Raw genomic sequence first — 22,986 nt, forward strand, 5'->3', positions numbered from 1 at the left:
AGTCGTCGAAGACTGCAGCGAGTCCGAACTGACCCAGTGGCTACACCTAGGCCGTTGGACTTGCGCGGAAGGGACCGACCTGCACTTAAAAGCTGCAAGATTTGGTCCATGGTTTCTGCGAGAAACCTCTTCCGCAGACGCGGAATAAATGGGCTCTCTCGTCTTTGCGTGGGTGGGGTGATCACGTCGGCAACGTGTGTAGATACACCCGAAACCACGGAGGGAAACGTCTGTTCGTCGATCAAGGCCTGTGGAACCCATAAGCCCTTCGACATTACTTCTCCCCTGGGCATGGGAGCTTGTAAGAGGTATCGGACTAGGTGAACAACTGGCACGAACAGACGAACCCTCGAACGCAACACTGTAACACTTTGCGCATATCACTTTATCACTTTTGATTTTCTGTTTGCACTTATTTCACTGAACTCGAAACTTTAAGTGATTTGTACCTGAAACACGCAATCCTATCCTTCATTAAAAGGTAGTAATTGCGAAAACAGTTTTACAATGCAACAGAAAAACATAATGAAAGATAAAGAATTCAGTGGCTGGAAAAGAGACTAAACACTAGATCAAATAAACTACGTTTAAAATCTCTCACCGCATAAAGCCTGGGAACAAGAATAAAACTCTAGAAACGTTTACCTTCTTCCCCTATAGCGACTAGGGAGAAGAGTAAAAAACGAGAACAACGTTACCCGCTTGAACGAAACGTTTATTCTCCTCTCTCTCCCTCCGTCTCTATCTCTCTCTCTCTCTCTTGACTTAGAACCTGAGAGATGAGCCCAATTATATATCGTTAAAACATATTATTTGTTAAAGGAAAAAAACTGAAAGGTTTCCCAAATAAAAAGTTCCTTTATTAGAATTAAAACCATTTAAGCTAAGAAAGAATGAACGAAACGCTGCAACGTGAAACCGTGAAATACTCTCTCTCTATCGTAACGATAGAGCGCATGTTGAACGTTCTGAACGTCAACAACTGCGGAGACCAAACTAAACGTTAGTTCATCTTTGAAAACAGTACGAGACTATCAAAGAAATTCTTTCAAAAACATTAAAATTAAAAAAGTATAAATTCTTAAAAGGAAATACGATATGACGGGCTCAATGTTAATTAACTTCGGTTCCAAGTAAGGACCGCCTACTATTAGGAAAGGTCGCATATAAACAAACATAAAAATTAATTTTTTATAAGTTTATAATAAATGGAAAGTTAATCGAAGAGGCCTATAAATGGCGGAGAGATATAAAATACCAAAAACCTAAACACACTTCCGTCTAAGGGAAGGGTCGGTCATTTAAAAGTGAAAGAGAGTCCATACTCTCTTCGTCACCAACACTTCCGTCTAAGGGAAGGGTCGGCCATTTAAAAGTGAAAGAGAGTCCATACTCTCTTCGTCACCATAATTAAATCTATCCAAAACGAGTTCAAGTTTTGAAATGAAGATAAAACCCCTGCATAGCGAAAGCTCAAAACTGGAATAGTGTACTTCACCAAAACGTTGTGAAAACAAATCCAGTTAGGGACGGCGTATTTAGTAGGTCTTGCCTGTGGCACGACAGAGGAAAAATTGAGTTCTTGTTGACAAGAAGTACTTGAGTACCTGCTCACAGATGGCGCTGTTGTGTACACCTCCACCTGTATAGCGATCGCTGGCGTATCCCGACCTTAGATTTCTGTCGGGCAACAGAGTTGACAGCTACATGATCATCGGGTAAGATTAATATTGAAAAATTAATATTACTTACCTGTATAATTTAGCTAGCCCCACCAATCCTCCCATCTAGTATTACACAACTGACTAGAAAAGTGAGTGAACTCTCGGTTCAGCTGATAGTGTTGCCAATGGGGGGGGGGGGGGGAATACAAGGTGTACTTACACTCTTGTGAGAGCATATGCTGAGAACAAAGGTGGGTATGTTGGCTAATCATCAAAGTTCAATAATAGGATAAACCGAGGATGATTGTTATGTGTCAAGAAGCCTGAAGTTTTTTCTCTGTTCAAACAAAGTTGAACTTTGGGACCGCCTGGTTGAAAATTCAAGAGAACAATCAGACACTACTGTACTTTTGTTTAGGTGACAACTAAAAGGTTGTACATCCTCATGGTATGTGTTGGAATTATGAATATACTGGAATGGGGTATGCCTTGGCACTAGCTCTGAGGTACAAGACCATGAAAGTTCTGATAAACCAATCATGCTAACTCCTCCCATCGTCTGCCTACTATCAAGGGGAAATGGAGACAAAGCAGTAATAACATCAGACATTTAGGGAGTAGGAGGAGACATAAACAGATGGTCTGGAGTGACCCTTGGCTGTAGCGAAGTACTCAAGAATGAAATATCAATAGCTCACCTGGAATACACAAATATGGTTGGATATTCTGCCAGTATTAGAAAGACATTGTAGTTATAAAATTAGCATAGCTTGAGATGGGAGTGGACAATTCACATGCACAAATAGGGTTCACACTTAGAGCTCTACAAGCACACGAAGATTTCTCTGAGATGTGTGAGTTGATCTCCTTCCTCCTCATGAGTTATCTTCACAGACTGAAAAGCCAGGGGACTATTTACAGAAGTTACAGCATATAGAAATGGGTCCAGGTTATAGACAAAATGTACTGAAGAGTTTCTTCATTGTTAAAGGAGGAGTATTTACCTCTGATGGTACAAGAGATCACTTCTTAGCTGTCCTGAGCTTTTCCCTAAGAGAGGGGGATACATACTCCTGGTTCCAATAAGTATAACTGGAATGAGCAACCTTACAGTCAGTCATATAGACAAAAGTGTCATAAGAAAACACACACACACTCAAACAAGCCTATATCATCAATATACTCAAGTAAAGTTAAGATTCAACAGAGAACATTGAGGAGAGTGATGAACAATGGAATATACAATGGAAGATGAAATATCATTTGATGAGGTAGAATAATAATCTAAATATTTAGGAACTATGATCTCTAATACAGGGTCTTTAGAATTTGAGCGTAATGAAAGAATGAAAAAAGCAAATCAGACAATGGCTAGGTTAGGTAAAATCTGGAAATCAAATCGCCTGAAATTACATATAAAAATCAGGCTATATATCAATTTAGTGAGATTGGTGTTACTGTATGGACATAAGTCGTGGTATGACAATGAAACAATATCCAACAGATTTTGTAGATTTGACAAAAGAATATTGGGAGTTGAATGGCTGGACATGATTAGAAATGGAACCATAAGAGAGATTACTTGAGTGCCATATGTGGATGAGATCATGGTGAGGGGTAAATGGAGATGGTTTGGGCATGCTCTTTGTACTCCCCAAGAGAGATTAGTTCACTAAACTTTCAGCTGGCTACACAAGCCACAGGAAGAGTTAGAAGACCCAGGCCTACATGGCTGAGAACTATGAAGTGTGAAGTAGGAGATCATGAATGGAGAAGTATTGATTTAAAATCTGAAGATAGAGACAACTGGCAAAATCTAACCAAGGCCCTTTGCGTCAATAGGCGTGGGAGGAGATGATGATGAAGATAAGCAACATGTCCATTGATGAAGGTGGATAAAGAAAATGAACTAAATGAATTAAGGCAAATGAATGGGAACCTCACCTCCCCTGCCTAACCACTGTTAACAATCTTGTTACCAAGCTTTGAAGGCTATATCCAGTTCACAACAGATGTTCTTCGTAAAATATAAAATTCAAAATTAATTTATATTTCTCCTTTAAAATAGGGAATATGTTTTCAACAGAGCTGGAACAGCCATTCAATTTATTAACAAGGTAGTTGACGACAGTTGCTAAGCGCGGGCGAGGAGCCCAGCCCCACCACATGAAGCTCTTCACTTTTCATCTTTGGCTCAGAACTGCTAGGGATGGTTGACATGTGAAGTTTAACTTTAAAGGACTCAGTTTTTATACAGCTAGGAAAAATACACATTACTTTAAAAATTTGTTATTTGTTCCTATGTGTACACAAACCTTTCATCATTTAAAATAGGGATACTCACTAACTGGAGACCCCTAGAACCAAAGCTGGTCAGTTTTTTTTCTTCCATGGAAGTGTCAATGTGCCTAGTCTCTTATGGAAGCAAAGATGACAATTCTAGCAACCTCCTATCTGTCTATCATGGGGATGAATAGGCCGATGGGGCCTGGTCTGTCCAAGAAGATTGGTACGTGATCAAAGGAGGGATCCCTTCCTACGAAGAGGCTAGCAGTCTGGAATAATATACCTGCTGTATGATGATGAACAGGTTGGTATATATTCCACCATCCTCCCCCTTGTCTAGGGAGGATTCTAAAGAATGGGGCTCGGAAGTGTAGTTTACCAGCATCACGTCACATCAAACATGTAATGTTTCGACCACTTCGTCCCCAAAAAAGGGGCAGAAAGAATGAAAGAGAAGAACCAGTCATTCTAGCTTCATTCCAGACTTACATCTATACGTTAACATTGACAAGAAGCTTGTTGTTCGGCATGGGAGCTGGGTTTGCTAAACAACTACCCGAGCAGCCATCAAAGGACCAATCACAAAGGTGTCGCAGGACTTGTGGGTATACTTCGGTAGATTTAAAGACCCGAAGGTGGTCTAATGTTTACACAGCCCAGCTTTCAACAACTGCTGACTCCAAGATTCATTTTGGAGGTAAGGGAATGGCCTATACCCCTCACTTCATGAGCTCCAGTGTTAGTTGGTACCTCGACCCTCTCAGCGGTCGAAGCATATGTTTTTACAGAGTGTTTCGCTAAGACAGAAAGAGGTGAACACATTAGGAGCACTGAGGAGTACATAGACTGAAGGAGGGAGAACTGGAGGTACTTTCTCAAAAATAATGACAAAAGGGCACTTGAAAGTACTCGTCTTTCAGATAAACTGAAAGCATGATGTCTTACTCTCTGACAGAATAAGGACATAAAGTACTGCATTGTTTTTATCCTGAACTTTGATTGACAAATAAATTCAATCAGAAGAGAGAGGATGATGACCAGCCTCTAGGATCCAGTTGACTTCTCCACCAGGAAGAATCGACTGTAAAAGCCCGGAGACTCCGGAGACTCATCTCGAACAACTTCAAGGGTGTTCTTCTCCTACATCCTTCCTACCTTTGTCCTCAAGGGCAAGGTTTCCACAATGTTGCCGTATCAGATGAGAACTCTATTGGTAAGTGAGATAAAGGGTGGTAACAGTCTGAAAGGGTAGTAAATAACCATCCATAAGGACATTCACTAGTCAAGGTTCGACCCCATGTGTCTTCCAGGTTGCCCAATGGCACAACAAGCATCCCTCTACTCTCGGCAGCAGGAGAGGGGAAACCCTGGAAACAACGTTTCTGTCTCCTTCCCTTCTTCGGTTACCCTCTCTTCATGGAAGTAGCAGGTTGTTCAGCTAAAAAGGGCTGTACAGGATTATCTTGGGAAGAAGTTGCAGGTGGTCCTGATCGGGATCTAGGAAAGGACCCGGAGGCCTTCTGTACACCCAATTCCATAGGCATGGCTGTAGGAAATACAACGCTACATACTGTTAAGTGCTCAAATAACAGATGTAAAGATTTCATTTGCCTACTATTTTAAAATGGATAATACAGAACTATATTTGTATCATAAGTATAATAATAATTGATAGATATTTTATATCTGTTTAGTATTCTTAGATATATCTAATTTATGTAATAATAATTGATAGATATTTTGTATTCTTTAATAATTAGTATTCTTGTCTGGTCTTCAGCTACTGATTTTCATCTTATTTGATGAACAAAAACTTGTGGTCTACTGAACTTCTTATTCCTGATCTTGATACAGAAGGTCCTCACCTTACAAATACAAACACAAATCCAACTGAAAATTACAAAGATAAGATGAAGGAATACTGTAATAAAACAATATTATATCATTTAATACAGTAAGCAAAATGACATTTGCAATAACCTATTTCATATGAAACCTGACTATTTGTTGACTTTTGTAGCTGGAAATCATAGGCATGGGATTTAGGTTACGACTACCTTAGATCAAAATTTAACAAAATTCGACTTACAAATAGCTTCTTGGAACCAATTAAATTTGTATGTTGATGACCTTTAATCTCTGGCACCATTGTTCAGTTAGTTCTTTAGGTGTGTTGTCTAAGATTTTTCATAATTTTGACCATCCTTGGTGTCACAATCTTCCCAGACTCTATCTGCCTATATATATGAAGCTAATTCTAATAGTTTTGCCTTCTCCATTATATTGTAAGACTCAACACTACAGAGTATTCTGGAATTTTTTTTCCAGCTGTGATCTGATTATGGAATAATATTCCTAATCTGGCAGTTGTACTGGTGGAACTTAAGAAGTTCACGCTTGCACCTGTTTTTATATTCAACAGGCTGACATAAGTCTCTCTTCATAGTTCATATGACACATCTATATTAATGTTGTTACTGATATTAAGATATTTTATACTTTTTATTCACTACTTCTCTTACTTTGTTTATTAATTTCCTTTCCTCACTGAACTATTTTACGTGACATCCCACTTTGCCAACTAGGGTTGTAGCTTAGCTAGTAGTAAATAATAATAATAATAATAATAATAATAATAATAACAACAACAGGAGAGGAGTCTCTAACTTCCGATGGGGTGCGGCAAACATTGGGGGGAACTCTACCATTACCTGAAAAGGCCACCAACATAGCTGCAGGAGTTCTATGCTCATGATGCTCACTCCCCAGGGAGAGCCAGAGGCATATGCACAAGAGTGATGGCAGAAAACATACTAAGTGAGGCAACGGAAGAGGCGAAAGACCTACTCAGTGTCTTCTTGGACATTATCAGAGAAGTCTCAGCTTTCTTTCCCCACTAAGGTTATATGCCTGCCACTGTACACTAGGCCACTACCTACACTTGGCATACAGTACTGTACAGGGATGATTGCAAATAATCATGCCTTTACAAGAGGCACAGAAAGAGTGTGGATCTACAGAATGTTTAGCCTAAAACCAGCTGCACTGTCTCCCCTTTCCCCAGCAAGTATTAATTTCTTGTTTCACATTCATAACAACAACCAACTACCAGTATTCATTTCCCGTAAGAAAAGAAAAATGAAAAAGTTTGGTGAGGGCACAATAGTACATCTGTACTCACTACGGGTGAAAACAAAAGTGAAGAGCTTCACACAGGTGAGAGGAGTTGCGGGGTTTCTCGCCTTTGCTCACCATCTGTTGCTAACAGCATCTTGTTAACAAAATCAATGGGGGTTACAGCTTCTGAAGACATATTCCCTATTTTACAGGAGGAAAGGCTGTATACACACAGGAACAAATGATTGATTGTATTCTGGTAGGAACAAACAGAGGCAAACAGATTGCCTGAGCAGAGCTGGGACATTTTTCAAAATTAGAGGAGTTTCCAGCAGTGAACACATTAATTGGGGAGGACCATAATACTAAAATGAGAATTTTAGCGAGGGATAACCACCCCAACCGCTAGTTAGCAGGAAGGGTGGGGGGTAGCTGGCTACCCCGCTCACTCACACACCTGGGCTGAGCACCCACTTTGCTTTCAGGCAGGACTTTCTTGGGGGACAGGGCTGGCGGGCCAATTAGTATAAATATCTACAGGTTTGTATCGTTAGGAAAAATATAAATTACTTGTATAAGGAGGCTCGTGGTGGTCCAGATTCCCTTAAAGAATCCTTGGAGCTAGTCATGAACTGCTGGACAGAAGGGTCAGGTGTTGCACCTGACTCTCAGCTCTGGAGTTGCTCTAGGCAGCATCTAAGATATTGAACCTGGAAATCTGGGTCCATTGGGGTCCCACTTGTCCTGTGGTCTATCGTGATCCATCCGTGACTGAGCCTCAGTGTGTGCATCTTCAGTGTCAGTCTGGAGTGCATTTTAACCCTCTGATCGAGCTCTGCAATTATGTCCCTCCAACTGACGTGATTCTGGGCCATAAGGCGTAGGTAAAATCTCGTGTGCCTGACGCTGAGGGCTTAGTCACTGATGATCAGGAAGCACCGGAGGATAGTCCTGTAATCCAGTATGTGACAGAAAAGGCACCTCGTCAGTCCAGTTGTACACGTGTCTCAACACTCGGCAGTAGGTATAGTAATGATACAGGAGACCTTATTTTGTGTTCTTGTTGATATAGGGGTACAGGTTTGTCTTGTAAGTGAGTCTGTACTGAGCCAACTTGGCATAGAGTACCAGGTACTGTCACCAGCATTCTAGGCTACATCCAGTTGGAGGTGAAGTGTCCTTCCGGGTGGAGGCTACCGCTGTTTAACTATGCGGTAGTAGCTGCCAAAGACATTAACTTTTGTTTTGTTTTTGGTAGGAATCTACTGGACGCAGCCTACCTGACACTGGATTCACCCCGAGAACAGTTGGTGTATGACCAAACTACTGTTCTTCAGTTGTCTCTCAAGGTACTATCAGTCTCCCCAATGCATACCGAGACCACTGTTATGAAGGTGGCTGACCCTGAACCTCATCGTGGAGTGTTCTCCGGGAATGGTCTTCTGTCCGTTAGTCAGGTGTCCAAGATCCAAGGAGATCATCAACAGATCAAATCTGTCATAAAGATGATCTACTCCGGGGTTCCTGCATCTCGAGTTCCATGCTCCTATCTATGTTGGTCTGACCTGGAAGTACACCAGGGTTTGCTAGTGAAGCGGAACCCAGACAACTCAGTAATCACCTTCAATGGCCTGATTGACCTAGTTGCCGAGACACACCTCCAGAATGATCACTAGGGGATCGGAAAAATGGTTGCAATGTTCCGTCGACTCGTTTGGCACAAATCTTTGATTAGTGTAATCAGGGATATGTGCCTTACATGTTGGGAATGTCAGACTTGTAAGGTTTCAAGGGAAAATAGTGACCTCTTCTCCTTTTAAATTGGTTGCTATGGACCTTGTGAGTCTCCCAACAACCAGTACTGGTTTTATTGGGTGTCTGATGGTAGTCGACCAATATTCCAAATGGGAGACGGCAGTACCCATAAGGAATAAGAAGAGCAGTACGATATGCCAGGTGCTTGAAGAACGAGTTTTTCCTGTTATTCCTCGTGTTCCAGTCCGGATATTGACTGATAACGGCCCTGAGTTTATTTCCCAGGAATTTACTGAGTTGTTGGAGCGGTATAATGTTGTACATGTGAAAACAACTCCGTATAAACCCTCTAGTAATGGTGCAGTGGAGCGGGTGAACCGTACCATTGGTGAGTTACTGAGGGTGATTTCTGGGGAATCTCGGAAATGGGACCAGTGCTTATCCCGAGCAGTTCTAAGCTACAACCATTCCCCCCACACTGAGATTGACTGTACTCCAGCTGAGAACATACTGAAGGGTGCTCACGATGTTGATAGTATGCCATTGCTGTCAGCAGAAACGAAAGACCCATGGGCTCAAGGACATCCTCGGTTTAAACCGTTTAAGGAGGGTTCTCTGGTTTTTAGGAAGGTGCACCTGTTGGGACACCTTCTGACGAACAAGCTCATCCCTAGGTTTGAGGGGGTATTCCGTGTTACTAAGGTAAACAAGAATAAGGTCACCTATGAGCTGCAGCGACTGCCTGATGGTGAACTGGTAAGAGCTCACCATATCCAGTTAAAATGTTATTTTCATTAGTAAAATAAATTTTTGAATATACTTACCCGATAATCATGTAGCTGTCAACTCTGTTGCCCGACAGAATTCTATGGAGGGATACGCCAGCTATCACAATACTAGAAGGGGGTGTTCTTACCAGCGCCACCTGTGGCCAGGTACTCAAGTACTTCTTGTTGACACCTCCTCAATTATTCCTCGGTCCCACTGGTTCTCTATGGGGAGGAAGGGAGGGTCAATTAAATCATGATTATCGGGTAAGTATATTCAAAAATTTATTTTACTAATGAAAATAACATTTTTCAATATTAAACTTACCCGATAATCATGTAGCTGATTCACACCCAGGGGGGTGGGTGAAAACCAGTGTACAAGATTAAAGGATAGCTAAGTATCCCATATTTCATATAACAGTTATCTCAAATAACAATGAAATAATAAGTACCTGGTAAGGAAGTCGAATTGAACCGTTACTCTGTCTCTTTTTTAAGTTCGTCTTCCTTACTGAGCGCAGCGTTCCTCTTGGAGGCTGAATCAACCCAAAGGTGCTAAAGTATACAGGGCTGCAACCCATACTAAAGGACCTCATCACAACCTTTAACCTCGGCGCTTCTCAAGAAAGAATTGACCACCCGCCAAATCAACAAGGATGTGGAAGGCTTCTTAGCCGACCGAACAACCCATAAAAAGTATTCAAGAGAAAGGTTAAAAAGTTATGGAATTATGGGAATGTAGTGGCTGAGCCCTCGCCTACTACTGCATTCGTTGCTACGAATGGACCCAGGGTGTAGCAGTACTCGTAAAGAGACTGGACATCTTTGAGATAGAATGATGCGAACACTGACTTGCTTCTCCAATAGGTTGCATCCATAACACTCTGCAGAGAACGGTTCTGTTTGAAGGCCACTGAAGTAGCCACAGCTCTCACTTCATGTGTCCTTACCTTCAGCAAAGCAAGGTCTTCTTCCTTCAGATGAGAATTTGCTTCTCTAATCAGAAGCCTGATGTAGTAAGAAACTGAGTTCTTAGACATTGGTAGAGAAGGCTTCTTGATAGCACACCATAAGGCTTCTGATTGTCCTCGTAATGGTTTTGACCTTCTTAAATAGTACTTAAGAACTCTAACAGGGCAAAGTACTCTCTCTAGTTCGTTCCCCACCATGTTGGACAGGCTTGGGATCTCGAACGACTTAGGGCAAGGACGGGAAGGAAGCTCGTTTTAGCCAAAAAAACCGAGCCGCAAGGAACATGTAGCCGTTTCAGATGTGAAACCTATGTTCCTGCTGAAGGCGTGTATCTCACTTACTCTTTTACCTGTTGCTAAGCACACGAGGAAAAGAGTTTCTAATGTGAGGTCCTTAAAAGAGGCTGATTGGAACGGTTCAAATCCTGATGACATTAGGAACCTTAGGACCACGTCTAGATTCCAGCCTGGAGTGGACAACCGACGTTCCTTTGAGGTCTCAAAAGACCTAAGGAGGTCCTGTAGATCTTTGTTGGAGGAAAGATCCAAGCCTCTGTGGCGGAAAACCGCTGCCAACATACTTCTGTAACCCTTGATCGTAGGAGCTGATAGGGATTTTACGTTCCTTAGATGTAACAGGAAGTCAGCAATCTGGGTTACAGTGGTACTGGTTGAGGAAAACTGCATTGGCCTTGCACCAGCTTCGGAAGACTTCCCATTAAGACTGATAGACTCTGAGAGTGGATGTCGTCCTTGCTCTGGCAATCGTTCTGGCTGCCTCCTTCGAAAAGCCTCTAGTTCTTGAGAGACTTTCAATAGTCTGAAGGCAGTCAGACGAAGAGCGTGGAGGTTTGGGTGTACCTTCTTTACGTGAGGTTGACGCAGAAGGTCCACTCTAGGAGGAAGAGTCCTGGGAACGTCGACCAGCCATTGCAGTACCTCGGTGAACCCTTCTCTCGCGGGTCAGAGGGGAGCAACCAACGTCAACCATGTCCCTTTGAGAGAGGCGAACTTCTGAAGTACCCTGTTGACAATCTTGAACGGCGGGAATGCATACAGGTTGAGATGGGACCAATCCAGCAGAAAGGCATCCACGCGAACTGCTGCTGGGTCTGGAATCGGAGAACAATACAAGAGGAGCTTCTTGGTCATCGAGGTAGCGAATAGAACTATGGTTGGCAGACCCCACAGGGCCCAAAGTCTGCTGCAAACATTCTTGTGAAGGGTCCACTCTGTGGGGAAGACCAGACCCTTACGGCTGAGGCGATCTGCCATGACATTCATATCGCCCTGAATGAGCCTCGTTACCAGCGTGAGCTTTCGATCTTTGACCAAATGAGGAGGTCCCTTGCGATCTTGAACAACTTCCTCGAATGAGTCCCTCTCTGCTTGGAGATGTAAGCCAAGGCTGTGGTGTAGTCGGAGTTCACCTCCACCACCTTGTTAAGCTGGAGGGACTTGAAGTTTATCAAGGCCAGATGAACTGCCAACAACTCCTTGCAATAGATGTGAAGTGTCCTTTGCTCCTGATTCCATGTTCCCGAGCATTCCTGTCCGTCCAGTGTCGCACCCCAGCCCGTGTCCGATGCGTCCGAGAAGAGACGGTGGTCGGGGGTCTGAACAGCCAAAGGTAGACCTTCCTTGAGAAGAATGCTGTTCTTCCACCACGTTAGAGTAGACCTCATCTCTTCGGAAACAAGAACTGAGCCCGTCTCTAGCGTCATGTCCTTTATCCAGTGAGCAGCTAGATGAAACTGAAGGGGGCGGAGGTGGAGTCTCCCTAACTCGATGAACAGGGCCAGCGATGAAAGTGTCCCTGTTAGACTCATCCCCTGCCTGACTAAGCATCGGTTCCTTCTCAGCATGCTCTGGATGCATTCTAGGGCTTGGAAGATCCTTGGGGCCGACGGACAAGTCCGAAAAGCTCGACTCTGAAGATCCATACCCAAGGAAACAATGGTCTGGGATGGAACGAGCTGAGACTCCTCAAAATTGACCAGGAGGCCCAGTTCCTTGGTCAGATCCATAGTCCATTTGAAAATCTCCAGACAGCGACGACTTGTGGGAGCTCTTAAAAGCCAGTCGTCTGACGGAGCCGGACACAAGATCATGATACTGCTGCACAGTCTGTAAACTGACAATCATGGGCAAGCGAGGAAGTACAGTGACAACCCGAATCTGTCTAGACTATCTGGGTCGTACAGACAACTCCTTAACGGGTTGCTGAGGTTGCCGCACTGCGTCACAACAAGTCCCTTCTGTTGGTTGTTGAACGTCTTCCCCGTGACACATTGACTCCGTAAACAAAAATCCTCTAACAAGGACTAAGCTTGGACTGCATGTCATGCAACACAGCTCAAGGTCTATGGGAGCAGGTGTGGAGACAGACGGGATTAGCGGCTGAAGTGGAACCATTACCTTCCCTGTAAGCATGTTATGCTTAAATAAAAGTCCATAAGAGGTTATGCAGCTAAAGGCTCCCTCCAAATGACAGAGTCCTCAAGGGAATATCAGAAGGAGGGAGAAAAGAACTTTCTCATCTACAGGGACCTTATCCTAGAAAAGCTAAGTTCTCTGAGTGAGGGTTCACTGGTGCAAAAGCAGCAGACTAGAAGGCAACGTTATGAAACTGCTTGACAGTCTAGTGAGTTGGCAACAACCCAAGATATGTTGAGAAGCATGCGGTAAGGTATGCAGAGCATGATGAATGCAGAGTATGCTGTATGCAGAGCATGCTGTAAGTAGAGCATGTTGTATGCAGAGCATGCTGAATGCAGAGCATGCTGTATGCAGAGCATGTAGTATGCAGAGCATGCTGAATGCAGAGCATGCTGAATGCTGAGCATGTAGTAAGCAGAGCCTGCTGTAAGCAGAGCCTGCTGTAAGGAAAGCAGAGCGTGTGCATGGCGTTTAACATTTCTCAGAAATTCCATGACCAGTGCTAGAGTGCTTTATGCATGCTTGCATGGGGTTTAAAAATCAACATAATGTTTACCTTACATTCATAACTCATGATTCATATTTTTGCCATGGTTTGAAAATGGAGGTAAGGTAGGTTGTACCTCCACCGAGAGTTGCACCACCGGTGGAGCAGCCAGGGGAGGAGGAGGAAGAGTGTAACTCTCCTGATCCCAAAGCAAGGGTTGCCTTAAAGAAGGCTGAGGCTGAACAACACTGTGAACAGCAAACTCCGAAAGTGGTTCAACATCGTACGCCTGGCAGATGGAGCTGCGACTGGGTGCAGCGAGTGCAGGCGGGTGCAGCACAGGCTGAACGGGTGCAGGAGGTTGGTGCACCACCGGTGCAGGCGGGTGCAGCATAGGCTGAACGGGTGCAGGAGGTTGGTGCACCACCGGTGCAGGCGGGTGCAGCACAGGCTGAACGGGTGCAGGAGGTTGGTGCACCACAGGTGCAGGAGGTGCAACACTCTCAGCCCGACACTCACACAACAGGTCCGAAAGCTGTGCTTGCATGGACTGTAGTAGAGTCCACAACATCGTACGCCTGGCAGATGGTGCTGCGACTGGGTGCAGCGAGCGACAGGGTGCAGCGAGTGCAGGCGGGTGCAGCACAGGCTGAACGGGTGCAGCCGGTTGGTGCACCACCGGTGCAGGAGGAGGAGGAGGTGCAACACTCTCAGCACAACACTCACGCATCAGGTCCGAAAGCTGTGCTTGCATGGACTGTAGTAGAGTCCACAACATCGTACGCCTGGCAGGTGGTACTGCGATCAGGCGGAGCGAGCATAGGGGGGGGGAGTGTAGGCGCACTCTCAGCCCGACAAACTGATGACTGAGGAGAGTCAGAGCTAACCCAATGACTGCATCCGGGTTGTTGAACTTTACTTCGTACGTCTGGCATAGGTCTGGACTTTACGTTTAAGAGGTCTTGAGACCTGAGACCAGCGTAACTCTGCCTTTATTTTCTCCTCTAAATCTCTTCTGCAGACGAGCAAAATAAGGGCTCAATCGTCTGCGGGTGGGAGTGACGGTCTCGGTAAGACACGCCCACAACCACCGAGGATACTTCTGTGCGCCGATCAAGGCCTGCCGAACCCTTATGCCCTTCGACATTGCTTCTCCCCTGGGCTTGGGAGCTTGCAAGAGGTCCCGGACTGGGAGGACGACTGGCGCGCACAAAAGTACCCTCGCGCATAACACTGACATACTTTGCACTAATCACTTATCACTTTGATATCTGTTTGCACTTATTTCACTGAACTCGAAACTTTAAGTGGTTTGTACCTGAAACACGCAATTCTATCCTTCTCAAAAGTTAGTAATTGCGAAAACAGAATTACAATGTAACAGAAAAAACTAATGAAAGAAAATTCAGTGGCTGGAAAGAGACTAAACACTAGATCACTCTAGAAACGTTTAGTTTCTTCCCCTAAAGAGACTAGGGATAAGAGCAAAACGATAACGACGTTACTCGTACGCCTGGCAGGCTTGAGGGAAACGTTTATCCTCTTTCTCCCTCCGTCTCTATCTCTCTCTCTCTCTCTCTCTTGACTTAGAACCTGAGAGAAGAGCCCAATCATATATATCGTTAAAACATATTATTGTTAAAGGAAAAAACTGAAATATTTCCCAAAATGAAAAGTTCCTTTATTAGGATTAAAACCATTAAGTTAAGAAAGAATGAACAAAACGCTAGACACGGTTACTCTTACTGCAATGTGAAACCGTGAAAATTCTTTCTCTATCGTAACGATAGAGTGCAAGTTGAACGTTCTGAACGTCAACAACTGCAGAGACAAAACAAAACGTTAGTTCAACTTTGAAAACAGTACTAGACTATCAAAGAAATTCTTTCAAAGACATTAAAATAGCATAATATGTTAACAGGTAAAACCGAAATGACGGGCTCAATGTTAATTAACTTCGGTACCAAGAAAAGACCGCCTACTATTAGGAAGGTCGAATATAAACAAATATAAAAATTAATTTTAATAAGTTTATAAAAAAAAAGGAAGTTAATCGAAGAGGCCTATAAGAGGCGGAGAGATATAAAATAAATCTATAACTTTGTTAAGCAAAATTAAGAAAGAGAGTCTATACTCTCTTAGGCACCAACATTTCCGTCTAAGGGAAGGGTCGGCCATTTAAAGGCGAAAGAGAGTTCATACTCTCTTCGTCACCATAATTAATCAAATTAATTCCAAAAGCTAACTAAGCTAATATAGAAGTTTCCAGTAAAGCGACAGCCGAAATCAAAGAGAAATACTTCACCAAAGTCGTGAAAATACTCCAAGAACATAAGCGTATCCCAGAACGTCTTGCCGGAAGCACGACAGAGGAATAATTGAGGAGGTGTCAACAAGAAGTACTTGAGTACCTGGCCACAGGTGGCGCTGGTAAGAACACCCCCTTCTAGTATTGTGATAGCTGGCGTATCCCTCCATAGAATTCTGTCGGGCAACAGAGTTGACAGCTACATGATTATCGGGTAAGTTTAATATTGAAAATACCTGGTTTCAACCTCCAGTTTATCTTAGGCAGCACTTTCTCTGGTATCCGAAGGGTCCTGATCCTGTAGCAGACACTCGGAATAGTCCAGGACTCGTGGATGATAGTCCAGCTTCCTCTGAAGTCTCAGAGTTCTGGCTTTAGTAGAGTAGTGATGGTGACTCCTATCGGGTGGTTGCAGTAGTCGCATCATACCTTTTGTCCCAAGATTGTAATAAGTCCCGACGACAGGGGAAAAGTCACCGTCCTACTAGAGATATTACTCAGCCTAAGCCCATTCTTAAGCCAGCTAGGACTTATGAGAGGAACAGAGCACTGGATACTTGGTTATATCCTCCAGAAAATTTTGATGAGACTCCTGTATCAAAGCCTGAATCGTTTCAAGATCGTTTGGTCCTCCAACTGTGGGAGAACAGCCCCACTGTAATGTGTGAAACCCCAATTTTGTCTCCTGAATCGGTGGTTCACTCTCCTGTGCCTGAATTTCCAACGCCCCAATTCTTAGCTTTCTCTTTCCGAGAGGAAGGTGTCATTCATCCTCCAGGGAGTTGGGAATTCTGAGAAGTTTTCAATATTCCACTATGGGAACTACTTTCTGTTGGCACCAAGAGTTCCAGTCCAGATTGGTCAAGACCTGCTAGTTTAGAAAGCCCTGTTTTTGAATCGGCGGTGTCTATTTATCCTGATTATGACTTTCTCAGCTTTTTGCCAACTGTTGCCTGAAAATCCCACCTCAAGTGAATTTAGTCCCCCATGGACTAGGTCAAAAGGTCCTGTTCCTGACCCACCTTTAGTTCAGCCTCGAGTCCTGGAGTGGGGGCCTCATCTCACTGACCAGACGAATACTACAGAAAGGGAACTATCCTCCATTCCTGACTCACCTTAGAATTCAAACCCTTTCCAACATTCTGATGGTAGATTAAGACACCAGTCAGAGCTCGAGGCTGAAGTGACACAGTCAGGTGCACCTAACCTGAATGCTACAACACTGTTTGGGTCACCCGAAACACAACTTTGCCCTGAGTCATCACCTGATTTTTCAGGATTTTTATTGTCCTCTTCTGAGTCTACGGATTCTGTCTCTGGTTTACCTCAGAGAATGTTGATAACCCGCAAATACCAACTGTTATGCGAGGTTATCAATCGTTTAAAGACATCCAGCTTGTACCTGGAGAGTCGCCGGCTTAGCCTATCTTCGGTGCTGCGAGAAATTAATATGGCTCGCCAACAGATTGCTGAATCCCGGCACATGACCCGAGACAGAATTTTGAGGCTCAGAAGAAGAACTATAAATCTCCAACTGAATTAATCTTTGAACAGTTTTTTATAGCAAGTTTTGATAGTAATTACCTTTTTTTTTATTAGTAATGTTTTGATTCCCACATTGGGGTAATTAAAAGGTTGTAGAATGGGACACGTTGTGTGAGAAAATCTTTATTTATTCACGGTTTGTAATTGTTGCATTAATTGTAGTACTGTAAATTGAACTGACCGTGACAGTTATATTAGATTCAGTAAATTTTTATTATCCTGTAAAACCTGTAATTCAGGGTTAAGTTTTGTATTCTTTTAAATTGATTTTGGACAGCAATTGTTTTTTTCTGGATAGTTTCATGACGGTGTATACCTGTAATACTGAAATGTTTCCTGTAAATAGTGCAATTTATTATATTGTATGATTATTGGCGCATTGTTGGAAGGGATGGATGATAATCTAATTTTCAGATGTAATGTACTGTATATCTATTGCATTTCCTGGTTTATCATCTATTCCTATCACATTTTAATCATGAAACTGTTAAATAATGTACCTAATGTAATATATATAACTTACTAAGTAGCTGAAGGGACGGATGATGAATTAAATCTTTTTTAACCTTTTTACCCACAATGGACGTACTGGTACGTTTCACAAAACTCATCCCTTTACCCCCATGGACGTACCGGTACGTCCTTGCAAAAAACGGCTAATTACATTTTTTTGCATATTTTTGATAACTTTTTAAGAAACTTCAGGCATTTTCCAAAAGAATGAGACCAACCTGACCTCTCTATGAAGAAAATTAAGGCTGTTAGAGCAATTTAAAAAATATATATTGCAACATGAGCTTGAAAAAGAAAATGCCTGGGGGTTAAGGGTTGGAAAGTTCCAAATAGCTTGGGGCTAAAAGGGTTAATTGATCATACTACCTTTTTATTGAATTTATTTGTGTAAGGTTAAAGTTTTTCACTTGAATGTATGAAGTTGGTGTAGGGAATTGTTGCTAGTCGTGAGACAATGTTGAGGGGATCAAAGATCTAGTGAGGGGGGGGGGATGTGGAAAAATTAAAATAAGTTAAGAAAAATAGAAATTATTTGTCATATTATTTATTAGAATGTTTATTAGAATGTTTCTTTATATTTTGGTACTTCAACCTTGTCTAATGATATTATTTTTTTTTTTTGCAGCACACCCTACTCCTTATAGGGCTTGAGAGGCAACTAGAATTGCAATCAAGTAGAGAAGCATACTGCAGACCTTTGACTGTGTATATTGACAGAAATTCTCAAGTGTGAGGGATTTGACCTGAACTGTTGTGAAATACCCCAGCCAGTGGACCGCGGAACATATATATATCAGACATACTTTGGGGATCCTGTTAACCCACAGAATTGTTGGGGTGACGTGAACATTCCGCTACATTATAAACCATTGTGAACTTGGTATAGTGATCCAGTACTGAATAGATTCTCATCAATGATGCTGTGAAACAATTTAGACATTTCGTAAAGATGATTATCGAACTAGTACTCATCAAGTTGGCCTAGTATGTAGCATAAATTGAGAATAGCAACGTACACACAGTGGTGTTTATTATGTACTATAATATGTAGATGTTTGTAGCATAGCTTTGGGAAGTTACTTTACTTTATTTGGTATGCTATTTATTCATCCCCTCTGGGTGTAACACTGAGGATTGTAAGTTTTTTTTTTTTCTTTCTCTCAGGAATAATATAAACTTTTTTCCTTTTCACAAAATAAATAATTTTCTTGTTTTATGAAGACAGCATTTCCTTCCAGTACCTTACACCATTGTATCCCCTTCTCAGCCACCCTTATATGTTTAGTATTATTTGTTTCCTTTATAAAATCTAACCAGAGATGCAAGCTATTCATGTATACTGCTCATTTTCCCAGAAATGAATCAACGGTCATGCTACTTGTTTATTCAGCAAGCTCAAGGCAGGATAAATAATAGGGAGGTAAGGTTCTAGCAGAGTCCCCTTGCCCAGTATAAAATCAAGGGGTGGTACCCAGTGCCCAGTTCATTCTTGATTGTTTACCTTTTACCCAGATTTATGAGTATTCCAACATTTTATATTTTTTGTGTAGTGAACGTTGGAGTGTGGTCAGCATTCGGACACTAGGCAGTCTGCGTGCTACATCTGGCCACAGTCCACAAACTACTACAGCAAGTCTTAACGGCAGGAGAGGGCGGTAACATCCGTCCTCTACTGAGCCAGAAAGCAAAGTGGGTGCTCAGCCCAGATGTGTGAGTGAGCGGGGTAGCCGGCTAACCCCCATCCCTCCCACTAACTAATGGTTGGGGTTGTTATCCCTTGCAAGTATTCTCATGGCTCGTCTTTCAGCTTCGCCAGAATCAATATTCCCTATAAATAGCGAAGGGTTTGTATTTATGGTTGGAACAAATACAAATTAAAAAGTAAAGAAGCTGAATTGAGTGAAGGCATTAAGGAAATCAAATGCATTTTCCAGATAACCCATTAACTAATTTCTACCTTAATATGTTGTTCTATCCCTTCTTGAAAAAAATATAAATGATAAAAGAAGAATAAAATGTGACAGAATGTACCCTTATTAAGAGCTATTTTGTTATTTTAGTCACAATTTATCAACACAAAACACTGATGTTAGCCAAAAACAAACCCCACATGCATAACTTTAAAAAACAGATAACAAGATCTCCTCAAACTATTGTCCCTTTTCCTGTACAGTACTATGTATCAGAAAAATATAAACAAAACTTAAAAGAAAAAACTTAAATACACCACATTTTTTAAAGCTTTTTACATAAGCCAAACCCAAGCTACCTGCGTCCATACAACAGCTTTTCATTTCTACGAGCAACAACAGACTGTGACATAATGAGTGGCGACCTTTCTGATGTGCCATATTGGTTGGTTCCTAATCTACGTGACTGAGACAGCTTTACGAGCTGAGATCGTGCAACTTTGAATCCTTCCATCACAACAGAAAGAGACATCAGACCAAGGCAGAGTGACACCATTCCTGAAAGTAGATAAAAAAGAATTCTTGAAATTCTGAAAATCCAAATGCAAAATCTTATCTTCAAATATATACTCTTTAAACAAGTTAATATTAATGGAATACCATAAAAATTTACATTATCTGCTTTAAAAGAAAATAAAGAATTAATCATGATACTCTATTGTACAAAGGATTATACATATATGGACTATACAGCTCTGCCATTAATGGCACTGTTTCAGAATGGCTGTGGGTTGTACTTGAATAGGGTTGCCCCAAATACTAAGCTAATAACCCTTACATACGCTCGCTACATGTATAAGCAAGCAACTCCAGTAGTCCAAGTCATGTAAATGTGACCATAGTAAAAGATGATTCAGTTATCAAAATGTCCATGTGACTAAGAGGTTACTATAACTTGATCATTACTATGAAAAGGAAAACTCAGAACATGTCAGGGAATTTGCAAGTACAGTAGTCTCTCACATAAAAGCAATGATATTTGGAGACTTCCACTAGAAAAACTTAATAATAGTATCTACTTTTAAAGACCATAAAAATGGCTGTCATTTTGAATGTCTGTACTTTAGTGATTTTGCTATAAGCCATTAAGATGACTTGGAAAACTTGTCAAAGCTAATGGGAAATTAGTGAAGTCAATCACTTACATTTAAAGGGGGCTGGTGAATGAAACAAGAATTTCACAACCTTTGAGACATCGTGTTCTTGGAAGACAGAGCTAAAATAACAAAAGGAGCAAGGCAAGGCAAGAAAGAAGTTGTCTGTGTCTCAGCTACAAAACCTGGTACATATAAAATAGGGCATTGCTCTTCTATTTCTTCGTAGGATATGTGATCTGGGACAAGACAGAACACACAAATACCTATGTGAAGTGAGAAAAAAAAAATTCTTGAGAAAGGTGCCTACTAAAGGTTCGTACAATGGACTGGGCAGATACTTTCAGACAAATGAAAGGTTCCAGGATGGCAGTCTTTAACATCCTGGGAGGACTCTTTATTGCAAAGCTATTGCACACATGGCCAAGCTCACTTGATGTCCTTAGATCAATGTTCCTAATCTCAAACACTTACAAAGAGGGCACTATGATACCCATTGATAGCTAATACAGACAACTCCCTCAAACAGCAAAGAAAGAAAAAGCAAGAAGTCCACTGCACTACACTCAAAATTAAAGCAAATCTGAATAAGGCTTCTCATATTACAATAGTTACAGACTGCCTGCTTAAGCTAGCATGATACCACTGTACATTGATAGCCTAGTTAGAGATAACTTCTACAGCCAGATACTAAAACCTCTCATGATAAGGTATTGCATCATTGGAGCCACACACCTCAAGAACAAGGAGGCTGAGGTTCTGATGGTACCTCTTGTGGTAGAGCATCCTTGTCTGACATGGATGGGGGTTCTGGAAGATCCACCAGAAGAACATGAAGGTTCAAGAATCCAGCTTCAGAAAGCAAGTGAGGATTATTGGCCTGTTAAAATTTTCCAACAATCTGATAAGAAAGAATTGCTGGAAGACAACTAAACCCTCAATTATCCCATGAGGCCAGAAAAGACTGTTGGCCCATGCCATCCACTCATCCAGTCACCAGGAAGATCAGCTCGTGCCTCATGTCTCACTGGAAAAGGATGATTTGGGGCATCCCTAGAGGCTGACCAGAGATTCTTCAAATATCACTAAAGGGATCTCTGATGGAAACACCTATGTGGTACATGCTTCTCCAGGGAGGTAGATGAGAAGACTGCCAATGCCAAGCTGGGGATTGTTCAAGAATACTATTGTTCCATAAGATGGTTAAGGGGGACGTTGGTTAAAAAAAAAAAAAAAAAAAAAAAAAAATAGCAACTACCCATTCCAAAGGACACTCACTACTCAGGACTCAGCCATGTGTTCTGTCATGTTCAAGGGCATCACAGTGTTTCCCCCTACTTGTGGTAACAAGGAATGGGGAATGCTGACATCAGCTTTCCCCCCTTCACTTTCCATCTTCACCCCTTCCTGATCTGACCACTTTGGAGGCCTAAAAAGGGCTGTGCATAAACAAAATCCCTTCAAGAGAAGAGGTCATGAGCAGTCCTGATTGGAGACAAGAGCAGTTCTAAGCCAGCCTTCTTATCACAGATCTAGAAATGGTTGCACCAAAGAGTTTGGCCTCAGACCCTTTGAAGAGCAAGTACCTTCAAAAAAAGACTGCATGATGGATCAAACTCCTGCAAAGCAGTCCTCCATTTCTCCACCACTGTCTGCACATGACTCTTAAGAGGGAGAGTCATGGCTTCCAACACCGATGTGATTTGGGCATCAGCATTACCTCTAGACCGATTTGTTTCAAGAGTTGGAAAACCAAAGAATCACTCCTTCCAAACACAGTCAGCCCACTGGTTTCGTGACTGGCATGTAAAGAAGGTCACTGCCTTCCAACCAGATAGCACAAGACTTCTGTACTTTGCCAAAGACTCAGGGTTGAAAACTTGTTGTCCTTGCAAAGTACATCCCATATCTGACTACTTGTCCAGCCAGAAGACAGCTTGGCGGGTGGCCAAGCCAGAAGATTCATGACCACCGACTCAGAGGTAAGAAGGACATGCCTTACGTCTTGAATCTCACAGACAAGTCGATAATGAAGCAGACTCTGGCACACTAAACCAGCATGACTAC

The 22,986-nt window shown here is 42.3% G+C and overlaps 1 protein-coding gene across 5 annotated transcripts in view; it reads right to left on the reverse strand.

The window, feature by feature from the left end:
* The window catches only part of LOC137654673 (high affinity copper uptake protein 1-like), a 223,782-nt gene that overhangs the window by 154,146 nt on the left and 46,650 nt on the right, over window positions 1-22,986 (reverse strand). For 4 of the 5 annotated variants that reach the window (XM_068388534.1, XM_068388532.1, XM_068388535.1 and 1 more), the window contains exon 3: window positions 20,125-20,323. In XM_068388534.1, coding sequence (XP_068244635.1) covers window positions 20,125-20,323 — 199 coding nt within the window. The remainder of the gene's footprint in view (window positions 1-20,124; window positions 20,324-22,986) is intronic. The other variant, XM_068388536.1, reaches the window with a different exon arrangement.

Source organism: Palaemon carinicauda, chromosome 15 (genome assembly GCF_036898095.1).
Source record: "Palaemon carinicauda isolate YSFRI2023 chromosome 15, ASM3689809v2, whole genome shotgun sequence".
Classification (NCBI taxonomy): domain Eukaryota; kingdom Metazoa; phylum Arthropoda; class Malacostraca; order Decapoda; family Palaemonidae; genus Palaemon; species Palaemon carinicauda.